The 13,754-nt window shown below is 36.1% G+C and overlaps 1 protein-coding gene across 1 annotated transcript; it reads left to right on the forward strand.

The window, feature by feature from the left end:
- Window positions 1–3,907: 3,907 nt before the first annotated feature.
- Window positions 3,908–12,886, forward strand: mmp9 (matrix metallopeptidase 9). Its single transcript, XM_059333319.1, has 13 exons — window positions 3,908–4,113; window positions 4,372–4,610; window positions 5,364–5,512; window positions 5,598–5,726; window positions 7,074–7,247; window positions 7,342–7,515; window positions 7,911–8,084; window positions 8,854–9,009; window positions 9,095–9,293; window positions 9,886–10,025; window positions 10,423–10,573; window positions 12,031–12,134; window positions 12,241–12,886. The coding sequence occupies exons 1-13, from the start codon at window positions 3,973–3,975 to the stop codon at window positions 12,363–12,365; spliced, it is 2,055 nt and encodes a 684-aa protein (XP_059189302.1). The 5' UTR covers window positions 3,908–3,972; the 3' UTR covers window positions 12,366–12,886.
- The last annotated feature ends 868 nt before the right edge of the window (window positions 12,887–13,754 follow it).

Here is a 13,754-nt window from a genome sequence, read left to right on the forward strand (position 1 = left end):
AAACATTACACTGTGGTCTGTGTTGACTCGCTGACCTGCATCATCATCCTCATCATCATCATCGTCTCAGCTGCTGCTCTCTGTGTGAAAACCCCCACAACCAAAAACTGACAAAACATCAGAACAAAGAGGAAGTCCTTAATAAGCAGAGGAAATGACAACATTTATAAAACCCGTCAACAATTAGTTTTAAAATGAGGAACAAATGATGCAAGTGTGAAAATGTTCAAAGCATCGACCGCATCAGGAAACCAGATTCAGATCTCAGGAATAATCACATGATGTCACCGACACGTCCATCACCTTAAAAGGCTTCAAATCAATTCAGTCTCAACTGTTATTGACACATATAATTTGGAAAAACCCAATACTCAATATAGACAACACAGTGTTAAAATAATTAAATAATAAAAAATAACATTACAAATGTACAATTATAGTCAAATAACAGTAAACAACTAAGTTATTTTACAGATAATTTATTTGACAGATAGATAGATAGATAGATAGATAGATAGATAGATAGATAGATAGATAGATAGATAGATAGATAGATAGATAGATAGATAGATACATACATAGATAGATAGATAGATAGATAGATAGATAGATAGATAGATAGATAGATAGATAGATACATACATACATACATACATAGATAGATAGATAGATAGATAGATAGATAGATAGATAGATAGATAGATAGATAGATAGATAGATAGATAGATAGATAGATAGATAGATAGATAGATACATAGATACATAGATACATAGATAGATAGATCGATCTCATTATATTCATTTACAGATTTCAATGTCCATTTTATGGTTAATATTTGTAATAAAATAGCATTTTTTAATGGCATTTGCATTTAATGTAGAAAAAACAAGACAAATCCTGTAAAATAATACAAAAATACATTTATGGAAAGTAATTTTTGTGTTTGATATCTTGGTCCAAAACTCATCAACATCAAAGTGGACATCACGTTATTGTAATAAAAATAATTTACCTTTTTTAATGTAGAAAAAACAAGAAAGCTCCTGTAAAATAATGCAGTAAATATGTATAGAATACCTCCCACGTTGGGACAGAGACAGGGTCTCCCACTCCGCTCTACATGGACTCTTTTGATTCCGGCTAATCTTTAAAAGGAGTTGTTTTGTTTTCCTGCATCTAAAAATGCAGCGACTGATTAAACGTGTTTGCACGGGAAGAAAAGAATGTCAGCAGAGTGCGCAGTGAAAAAAAAAGCCCCTAATCTGCAGCTTTGGCCGTTCATGTGGGCAAACAAGTGAGTCAAGACCTGCTGGCTGAGGCACATCCCTGCCCACAACACCTTGATATCACATACCTCAAAACACCAACATATACACAGCAAACACACACACACACACACACACACACACACACATATATACACACAGAGTTCTCAGGGTTACAGATCAGCCTACGCACAAGCTTTCTTTCAGAATAAAGAAATTCTTCTGTTTTGCTGCTTTGGGAGCCATTACTCAAACTGTTGTGTTCAAAAGATGTGCAAGTGAAATAGAGAAGTACAAACCACTGCAGAGGAAAAAAACAGAAACATGAGGTGCAACATTTATTGCCAAATGAGGCGTTTGAGTGGTTGCTAATGAACTGACTCATGGTGGGAATAAAGCCAGTGAAGATGTTGCATCAGCAGCAGTTTGCAGTGATGATGAAGCAGGTAGTTCCCCGACAACAACACTGTAACTCTGCCAAGAATTACAGTCAGACACATGCACGCTCATTTGTTGCAGGAAAACTTCTTAAACTTTTCTCAGGAAATAAAACAACAAGCAGACAAAAATAATTCTGGCTTGACCTAGTTTGAGTTTATTTAGCATCCAGCTCCAGATAAAGAGGAAACAAATCTCTATTTATGAAAGAAAAAAGTGGAACAAACATTTTTTTTCTATATATATATATATAAATATATATATATATATCATCTATTTAAGCATTTGAATAACAGAAGTGTCTGGCTCAGTCTCATGATGATGTTGGACTCAAGTTAAAATACTTCTGCTCCCCTTTTCTTGACAATTTGGGGTTTGTAGGCAGTGGATGTTTAGGGGTAGATAGCAGGTCAACAATAAATGTCACATATAATTGGTGTACATCAGAAAGCAGGGGATTAATATGAACCTAAACCTATTAAAGTGTTAAATTAAAGTCCATTTTCATGCTTGCTGGAGCATTCTGACACACATTGGTGCTGAATTAGACTTTTCTTTTACTCAAAAGTGGATAAAAATGGTCAAAAACCCTCCAGAATATTGCATCAATCAGGTAAAAAAATACTTTAACATGTCAAAAAATAACTTTTTCTTTGCATTAAATGGATGGAAATTGCACTGAGCATCTAAAGGTGATGTGAGAATCAGGCTTTTTTTAATTAAAGAATGGATAAAAATGGTCAAAACCCCTCCAGAATATTGCATCAGTCAGGTAAAAACACTTTAACATGTCAAAAAGAGCTTTCAGCTTCCATTAAATGGAGGAAAATGTACACTGAGCATCTAAACGTGTTTATTCTCTCTTTAGGTTGTTTCCTGAACACTTTTATGATGTGAAAGTGTAATAGTTGAGCAGCTTAAACAGCTTCAGTAGAGTTGGGGTTTGAAGGCAGTGGTTTTTAGGGGGAGATAACAGGTTAGCCATAAATGTCACATAGAAGAAAGCCAGAGATCTGAGGGTTAATTTGAACCTAAACCTAAAAGTGTTAAATTAAAGCCTTTTTCATGCTTTTAAGTTTTTCTATAAGTTATTGCAGCAGTTCCACACACATTTAGTGATGAATTAGGTTTTTTTAATTAAACAATGGATAAAAATGGTCAAAAACCCTCAAGAATATTGCATCAATCAGGTAAAATTGCTTTAACATGTCAAAAAGTCCTTTCTGTTTGCATTAAATGGAAAACAATTTACATTGAGCATCTAAACATGGTGTTTATGTTCTCTTTAGGTTGTTTCCTGAACACTTTTTTGAAATAAAAATGTAATAGTTGAGAGCTTTAACTGCTTTCAGTATAGCTTCTTATTTGGTTTTCAGATTGACATATTTCTGTTCCCTTTTTTTGACAATTTGGGGTTTTTATGAAGTGGATTTTTAGGGGGAGATAGCAGATCAACAATAAATGTCACCTAGAAGTGGCGAACATCATCAGAAAGCTGCAGATCTGAGGATTAATCTGAACCTAAACCTATTAAAGTGTATAATGATTTGTGACATTAATGTTTACATGCTTTCTGAAGTCCATTTTCATGCTCATGAATTGTCCCATAAGTTGCCTAAGTTTGACACACACATTTGGTGCTGAATTTGGCTTTTTTTAATTAAAGAATGAGTAAAAATGGTCAAAAACCTTCCAGAATATTCAGGTAACAATTATTTAACATGTCAAAAACATCCTTTTTTTGCATTAAATGGTGTTTATTCTCTTGAAGGTTGTTTCCTGAACACTTTATGAAGTGAAGTTGTCATAGTTGAGCAGCTTTAACAGCTTTTAGTAAAGTTTATTTGGTTTGCAAGCAGCTTGTTTTACTTTATTAACACAATATGAATGCAATCATGATAATTTGCCATAATTGGTCATATCCAGCGCTGCCAGCCTTCACCAAGAGAACAATTAGCCAACCACTCACTGGCTTTTAGGTAAAGCTAAATGTGGATATTGTGGAAATCCCCCGAGTCCATTCAGCATGCAGTCTGTCAGGGTGGAAGTGGGAGGGTTGAGGTTAGTAGTAGGTGGGGGCGAGGTGAAGTGACTAAGACGTTACTTTGCATAAAAACAAGGTCCACAGCCCCGGAGTTCAGAACAGAGCCAGCAGAGCCACAGAGTCACAACAAAGAGGAGAAGAAGCTTTAACCCTTTCTGTCTCACTGAGCACTTGTTCACTGCGAGGCTTCTTATTTTTTGTTACACTTTGCAGCAGATCTCATCATGAGGTGTTGTGCTTTAGCTGTGTGTTTAATTTTGGGTATAAGCGTGCAGGACGGATGGAGCATTCCCCTCAAGTCCCGCTTTGTCACCTTCCCAGGAGACATCCTCAGAAAGAACATGAGTGATACGGAGCTGGCAGAAGTGAGTAGCAGATGGTTGGTTTGTCTTTTATAGATTCAGATCCCAAACAGTGAGCAATCAAGCTGTGCAGGGAAGCAATTACCTGAGCAGACATCTCTATCATCATATTAATGAAAAGAAAAATAACCACTTTGACAGGGAGAGCAGGTGGCTCAGAAACACCAGCAGAGAGTCTCATTTCTTCTCCAAAACCATCCTTGACTTCATAAGCACACTCTGTTGGTCACACTAATGTGGTTTCTCGTGTTCTCCTGCCAGGGTTATCTGAAGAAGTTTGGCTACATGGACTCGCTGCACCGCAGTGGCTTCCAGTCGATGACGTCCACGGCCAAGGCTCTGAAGAGGATGCAGAGGCAGATGGGGCTGGAGGAGACTGGAGAGCTGGATCAGTCCACCGTGGAGGCCATGAAGCGGCCTCGCTGTGGGGTCCCTGACGTCGCCAACTACAAAACATTTGACGGAGACCTCAAGTGGGACCATCAGGACGTCACTTACAGGTGAGAAAGAATCTGTTTATAGACATGATGACGTTTTAACCCTCTGAATGTATGTTTTCTTCAAAAGATCAGCAAAAATGCACCGAAAGAAATTGTAAAAACAGACATTATAATATATAATATAATGGGTCATAAGTTACGAAAGTTTTAGTTAGAAAAAGTGCCCAGATCCTGTTAGATACATTAAATTCTGCCCCTGAGACACTGTGAAGGCATGATTGAGAGGCTGTTTACACAGAGCAGAGAGGAGAGGACAGGAGAGGCTGTTTACACAGAGCAGAGAGGAGAGGACAGGAGAGGTTGTTTACACAGAGCAGAGAGGAGAGGACAGGAGAGGCTGTTTACACAGAGCAGAGAGGAGAGGAACATGAGAGGCTGTTTACACAGAGCAGATCATTTGACACTTGGGCATTTGGAAGAGTGTTTATATATAAATTCCATTTTATTTCAATTTTTAAAAACAAATTTATCAGAGAAATTCAACTTTTTGTTCTGATTTCTGTCATTCTAAGAGACATGACAAGACATATTTGAGTTGTTCCCACTTCTAGCCATGATTGTGCTGATTCCATAGAGCTGCAGGACTTACAGATTTTATCTATTCCAGTGAAATACAAGGACACACAGTAAAATGAATCAGCTTGTTGGGGTTCAGAGGGTTAATGCTTGTGCTCTATACTGCAGCAGATACAGAATCTCTCTGATGGAGTTTTATCTCCTCTAACATCAGAGTGTCTCTTCTCTCCTCCACAGGATCATTAACTACACTCCCGACATGGAGAGCTCTCTGATCGATGACGCCTTTGCCCGAGCCTTCAAGGTGTGGGCCGATGTGACCCCTTTGACCTTTACTCGCCTCTTTGATGGAACCGCTGACATCATGATTTCATTTGGAAAACTCGGTACGTGTCATTTAATCCGTGTGGATCCTGATGATAGCTGCGGTGTGAAATCAAACACTGATGTGTGGTTTAATGTTGTGTTCAGACCACGGAGACCCGTACCCCTTCGATGGTAAGGACGGTCTGCTGGCCCATGCCTACCCCCCCGGGGAGGGTCTGCAGGGCGACGCCCACTTCGATGATGATGAGTTCTGGACTCTGGGAACAGGACCAGGTAACAAGAAAACTCCAGATATTTATTTTAAAGGGTTTTGCTTGTTTTTGTTTTTCTACATTAAGTGCAAATTCCATAAAAAAACAATTTAAAATTTTACTATATACATTTTTCTTTTTTTTATAATTAATTTATAAATAATTTAATTATAATATCGATATATAGGAATAACAGTGGGGGGTTTTTTAAAAATCCAGAAATGTATTGTATTATTTTACAGGGTTTTTTTTGTTTTTTCCATATAAAAGCTATATCACTTTAATAACAAATATGAATTAAATTAATATAATGGGACATTATAGTTTTTACAGGTTTTTTTTTACAGAAACAATGATATTATTTTATATTTTTAAAAGTACAATAGTAAATAGTAATAATAGTGTTAAAAAAATATAGAAATTGACTGTATTATTTTACATGTTTTCTTGTTGTTGTTTTTCTGCATTAAGTGCAAATGCCATAAAAACAATTTAACAATTTTATTATGTAAAATTATTAGTTTTTATTTTTTGTTTTAATATTAATTAAATTAATATAATGGGACAAAATAAATACAAAAATTCTACAGAAACTATTTTATGATTTTATGATTTTAATAGTACAGCAGTAAATAGTAATAGTAATAATAGTGATAAAATAAAAAACAAATTACAGAAAATGACTATTATTTTTACGGGGTTTTTCTTGTTGTTTTGTGCAAATGTGCATAAAAAACTAAATCACTTTTATTATATTAAAGAAAAGTATATGAAATGGACAAATTGAATCATATTTTATATTTTATATAGTTTTGTTTAATGGTTTAATGGTCTTAAATGTTAAATTACAATGAATTACATGTAAAAAAAAAAAAAAAAAGACAAACCCCACATCATATTGCTGAATGTAAAACTAAGACAACTTTCTGTTTTCTTAAAGTAAAACTTTAAATTTAATTTAAAAAATAATGTTTAAAAAATCGTAAAAACTGTAAAAAAGATACAGATATTTTTTAAACTTTTATTTACAGATATTTACTGTATATCATCTATATTTTTAAATAAATTGTGTGTAATATAACTAATGGTGGTTCACTATTTGACAGTTAGTCAGTTAGTTTCTTGCAGGTCAATTTTAAATTTTATATTCAAAATTTGTTTTTTAAAAATGTTAAAAATCGTCTAAAAAATGGTAAAAAGTCTGGCAGTAAAAGTTGCCAAACACATAGACAAACACATTTTTTTATTTAAATACAGATATTTACTACATTTATTTACATGCACACTAAAAGATATAACTCCACCAGCAACATTTAATATGAGTTTGTCTTCCCCTGGTGTTCACTTTGTGCATCACATGTTTCTATAGCTGTGAAGACTCGCTATGGAAACGCTGATGGAGCCATGTGCCACTTCCCCTTCACCTTCGAGGGTAAATCCTACAGCTCCTGCACCACCGACGGACGCACCGACAACCTGCCCTGGTGCTCCACCACCGCCGACTACGGCCGGGACCAGAAGTTCGGCTTCTGCCCCAGTGAACGTAAGTTTAACCTGCCAGGAGGATCAGAGGTCAAAGGTCAGCCTGATGCTTCGCCTGCTCATCCTCGCTTCTCATTCTCACCTTTCTCTCTCAGTTCTGTTCACGTTTGGAGGAAACGCAGACGGCGATGCGTGTGTCTTCCCCTTCGTCTTCCTGGGGGAGGAGTACGACGGCTGCACCACAGAGGGCCGCAGCGACGGATACCGCTGGTGCGCCACAACGAGCAACTTTGACCAAGACACGAAATACGGATTCTGTCCCAGTCGTGGTGAGTTCAAATCAAGTCAAATAGCCCCAACCAAGTGTTGAGTCATATAGATGGACATACTTTTCAGAGGCCAACATTTCCATATTAAACATACTTTTTAACTTTACTTTACTTTTGTAATATAACATTTTTTGAGACACTGAATTTTAGGTCTTCATTAAATGTAAGCCATAATCATTATAATTAGAAGAAATCAAATTAATTAAGACATGAATTGTTTCATTCTGTGTGTAATGGATCTATATCATGTGTTATTTCCACGTTTTAATTGAATTACTGACATAAATAAACTTTTCTATGATATTCTAAATTATTGAGATGCACCTGTAAACGCTGTGAGGTGCCTCCACAGTGGCTCATATCTCACTGCTGTTGTTCTGTCTTCGTTCGTCCAGACACCGCTGTGATCGGTGGAAACTCCGAGGGAGAGCCCTGCCACTTCCCCTTCGTGTTCCTGGGCAATAAATACGACTCCTGCACAAGTGAGGGACGAGGAGACGGCAAGCTGTGGTGCGCAACCACTGATGACTACGACGAGGACAAGAAATGGGGCTTCTGTCCTGACCAGGGTGAGTCACATTAGGATAAGACAGCAGATATATAAAGTTTATCTGTAGTTAGGAGCTGTTTCAGGACGTTATTTTCTCTCTTTTTACATTTTCCTCCAGAAATCATTAAAAAACAAGACGCAAGTAGAATTTCTCTGATAAATAATTTCTAAAAATTGGAATAAAATGGAAAATCTATATATAAACACTTTTCCAAGTTCCCTAAGGTGACATTAAAATTGGAAAAAATGAATTGTGTCTCCACATATCGTACATATTGAAATATTATGTTTTTAAAAATTGGAATAAATGGAATTTGTATATAAACACTGACAGTGTCCAATGAGAGCACCACAAGTGAAAATAAATTGTGTCTCCACATATTGAAGTATCTGCATGTTTCCAGCTTCTCCTGTCCTCTCCTCTCTGCTCTGTGTAAACAGATTTTCAATCACGTTACCGTTTGACTCAGCAGAATCAATTATGTCTTCAAATCTTTAATATTTTTAACAGGATCCGGCTTTATTTTTGGCAATATTTTAAATGGCACATGTAGAATAAAGTGATTCTGACAGAATGATCACTATTTTAAGCTTCGTTTCGGTCACGTTTTTAACAGAAACTTTTATAACCTGTGATCTGTTCAAGGGCTGTAAGAAAGTTCAAATTCCATTGATAATACCTGTTTTTACAGTTTCTTTCAACAGTAAACGGTGTATATTTTTCAGCTTTCAAACCAAACATATGTTGTGGTTCAGAAAGTTAATCTTCCCTCCTGTCTGTGTTCCAGGTTACAGTCTGTTCCTGGTGGCAGCCCATGAGTTTGGACACGCCCTTGGCCTGGACCACTCCAACATCAGAGAGGCTCTCATGTTCCCCATGTACAGCTACGTGGAGGACTTCTCCCTGCACGAGGATGACGTCGAAGGCATCCAGTATCTCTACGGTACGGTCACACTAACGGTCGCAAAATCACATCTGAACATTTACATTCACAGCACACACTCAACCCACAATATTCTTTATTTTAGGACGCAGATCAGGCCCTGACCCCACCCCCCCTCAGCCCCACAGCCCCACCACAGCCCCTACCCCCGACGACACCACCACCACCACCGCCGCCGCCACCACCACCACGCGACCCGTGGATCCCTCCAAAGACGCCTGCAAGATGACCAAATTTGACACCATCACTGTGATCGAGGGAGAGCTGCACTTCTTCAAGGATGGGTAAGCAAACCAGTCTCTGCTCCTCAAGTAAAATCATGAGCAGACACATGGTGTGTTGACAGCACACCACCACAGAACACCACAGGAGGTCTTTTCTACCTGTGGCCATCAAACTGTATCAATAATATATCAGAAAAACTGACTAATATAATAATTATAATAATTCTGTTCATTATTATGTGCAATATATATTTTTTTTTAAATCAAAACTCACCTCTGCTTCAAATCCGCCTACAACCACTGACTTTTTTTTCTTTGTTCATTTATTTATTTCCTGTTAAGCGTCTTTGAGTGTCATAAATGCAATGTATTATTATTATTATTGTTATTATTATTATTATTATTGTTATTGTTATTGTTATTGTTATTGTTATTGTTATTGTTATTGTTATATCTGTATATGACATCCTGCCATGTTATCTGCACTCTACTCACTTTAGTAGAGCAATCTGGAACCAGAATTTCCTTCGAGATAAATACAGTTCTACCTTATCTTATCTTATCTTACCTTATCTTATCTTATCTTATCTTATCTTATCTTATCTTATCTTATCTTATCTTATCTTATCTTATCTTATGTGTTGACCAACAGAAACTACTGGAAGATGTCCGGCAGGGCCGATGGAGCGCTGAAGGGACCGTTCGCCATCTCCGAGAGGTGGCCCGCTCTGCCAGCAGTCATCGACTCGGCCTTCGAGAACATTCTGGCCAGGAAACTCTACTTCTTCTCAGGTAATAAACCTTCAGACAGTGAATCAGGGAGCACCAACACGTAAAGGGAGAGCTCAGATATTTTACTACTTATCCATACTCAGTGTATTATAAACCCACAGTAGAGAAGAAGTGCTGACATGGAAGTCATGCAGCAAACCATATTTTAGCCACCTTAAAAATGAATATCATTAATTGTAAACTCTATATTTAGAATATTTTATAGCAGATTTATTTTGCTGACAACCCTCAGTCATTCTGCTCTCTTCAAAGCCACACTGTAAAAAAAGAAAAAATCATTTTAAAAAATTGTCTCGCAAACACTGTGAAATAATACAGTACATTTCAATTTTTTGTGAATCCAAAACTCGTCACAAAAAGCCCAAAGTTTATTCTAATGTCTGTTTACTTCCTGCAGGGACCAGGTTCTGGGAGTACTCTGGGCAGAGCGTTCTGGGTCCCCGCAGCATCGAGAAGCTCGGCCTCCCCAACACCGTCCAGAAGGTGGAGGGAGCCCTGCAGAGAGGGAGGAGCAAGGTGCTGCTGTTCAGTGGAGAGAACTACTGGAGGTGAGTTACAGCTCAGTCTGAGACCAGGAGCCATCTGTTTTCAGCTCAGATCTTAAAGTATTATAAAGAAGGCAAGAAAGAGCTAAATATCAGACAATTAACAGACACATAAATTCTGCTTCATTAACTAAACAATCAACACGTCCACATGATCATTTCTCACTTTTCAGTTATTGCATTATAAAAGAAATGAACATTTTGAGATTTATTTTATTCTTTTCACATTTTTATGATTTCAGTTATGATTTTATGACACATAGAGATATAGAAGACATAATAAGAATATAAAAAAATAAGACATATACATACATTATATACAGACATTTCTGCTATTTGGCATTTATTATTAATATATATTTTTTGTGTTTGTTTTCCTGAAAGTACTTTGTATTTTGCAGATATTGCACATTGAAGAAAATATATTTTAGCATGTTAAATAAGTTGTCACATGTAGTGGTTGCATGAACATCAATGAATAAATATATTTAAATATATGCAGAGATATACACAGTATAGTATAAGTGGTATCTGACATATAACATAATACAGAAAAAAATACAGAAGGCCTAATAGAGGCCTAATGTGGTCGGATGTAAACAGAGATAGTGCAAATCAGTAAAGCAGTAAAGTGAGCTGTTGGAATGAACAGTGCTGTATTATGTGGTGTTATTAAGTTATGGCCCTTTTTCAACATGGTTACAGTTATAAGTGTCCCAGTTGAGTCTCCAAATGTCCCTTTTTTGAAAATACCTGGGCATAATCTTACATAAACTTGTGTAAAATAGTTATTATTTGAAGTATTATCATCAAATTTCAACTAGGAGTCGGTCAGACTTTCTACTTTGGTCCCATTGTGTTGAACAGTGAAGAATCCCAGCTATAATCAACTTTAGCACCTATTTACAAAAAATATCAGGAGTAATAGTTACACTGTGTTCCAACTTGCATTACTCAATGCCTGCAGCACTTACAGTGATTCTGACTGTTGGGGGGAAAATTTAGAGTGTTACCTTTCAAATGAGACCAAGACCATTTATTTCCTCCAAACTATTCAAGAATGGCTTTCATTTTACTTTAGAAAGGCGTTTAGGTGAAAATGTGCAGGAATTGTAAGAGGTTAAACCCCCACAGTGGATAATTTGTGAGAAAATAAACTCCTCTAAACCCCTAAAAATAAAAAGAACCTCAGCCCTGCACACATTTATACAATCATAGATTTAGTAAAGGATTTTATTTAGTGTCTTTATTTGAGTTTATTTGAGTTTTTCAGTGGGAAATAGTTGCTTCTTTGACAATTATTATCCTTTGAGCAAGCCAATTAAACCCCTCACATCCGTTGTGGTTTTCTAGTCAACTGTTAAAAAAAGCTTTTTTACAACATAACAAAAGTTTGTGGTACAAGACACTTAATTGTTTTTTTGCCACTTTAACGACCTTCTCCGCTCTGATCGACCCAGGCTCGACGTGAAGAACCAGAAGATCGACAAAGGTTACCCCAGATACACCGACGCTACCTTCGGTGGAGTCCCCAACGACGCCCACGACGTGTTCCAGTACAAAGGTAATTATATGAATACAAACATTTATCTACTGAGCTCCATAAACAACATTAATGCATGTAAGAAAAGTAATTCTGCATTCTCTAAATGTGATTATTTCTGCTCCAGGTCACATCTACTTCTGCAGGGACCGCTTCTACTGGCGCATGAACTCCCGCAGACAGGTGGACCGCGTTGGATACGTCAAATATGATCTGCTCAAGTGCTCCGACGCTTCAAGCATCCAGTACTAAGGAGGAGAACCGACAGGGATGAGCTGGAAATCGTCTTTAATGTGGTAGCAGCCACTTCTCTTCTGTGCAGGTGTCAGGGAGGATGTGACGTAGTTTTAGTGTGATCCGTGTTCTTTCTGGGATGTCGGCCTGAAAATAACTCAAAGGCCAAACAGAAAGCTAATTATGATATGTGGCACTGCCTCACCCTCAGTCTGATCGTCTGTGAACTGCTTGGTTGTGGAGGGCTGAAATTTGAGACTAAAATATTACAAAAAGCTGCCTGGAGCCCAGATTTGCTAAATAATGTCTTCACGTCTGACAGGTTCAGACTCCTAACAGTATTAGATTATTTTGGTATTTATAGCAATATATAATATTATTTTTGTGTCCTAAGGCTTATTTGTTTTGTATAATTAAATGTGTGTATTTTCCGGAGAAAAAAAGGCTTCAAAGCCAATTACTTTGCACTGGAAGACAAATTATGTCTCCTTCACTGAAATTATTTATGAGACTGATATGTTTTGTATTAAAGTTTGTACTTTCAATGCAATAAACATTCTGTGAGAATTTCATCCCACTGATTCTCTAACAACATCGAACTGTCATGTTAACAGACATTTGAGCAAAAACATTTATAAGCTATGACCAGGGTTAAAGAAATGTAATTTCATTACATTCTGCTGTATTACTTATACAGTGGACCATATACAGTATCCTGAAAATTCTGTTAACACTACAATGATACAAATATAAAAACAGTAATACTTCAATCAGAACAGATAAATAGGTAAATATAAATAAAGGAAAAATAAAAAATAAATTAAATAACTTAAAAAGATAACAAATAAAAGACAGTAATAATCCAATATAAACAGGTAAATATTCATAAAAGCAAAAGAATAGAAAATCAAACTAACTAAATCAGCGCACAAAAGTAAATACATAAAATAAAAAAAGATAATAAATTATAGACAGGAATAGTCCAATATTAACAGATAAATAGGTAAAAAATTATATAAAACAGCAAAAAGAGAGAAATCAAATAAATTAGTGCACAAAAGTAAATAAAAATAAATAAATAAAATACTAACAATTGTAGATAGATAGATAGATAGATAGATAGATAGATAGATAGATAGATATAAATAGGTATATATAAAGGCAAAATAAGAGAAAAACAAATTAAATAAATCAGCGCACAAAAGTAAATAAATAATAAATAAAACACAATATAAATGTAAATAAATAGAAAGTATCATTGGCACACTCTTTATTTTAATAGCTTTTTTAAATGATTGATTTAAGATGTAGCTTCATTTCTTTCGTGAAAACATACATTTATGCATTCAATTATGAATGTGAAACTTTGATTGATAAAAAAAAAAGACTTCATATATTGTGTTAAAC

This window comes from Centropristis striata, chromosome 5 (assembly GCF_030273125.1).
Source record: "Centropristis striata isolate RG_2023a ecotype Rhode Island chromosome 5, C.striata_1.0, whole genome shotgun sequence".
In the NCBI taxonomy this organism is placed as follows: Eukaryota; Metazoa; Chordata; class Actinopteri; order Perciformes; family Serranidae; genus Centropristis; species Centropristis striata.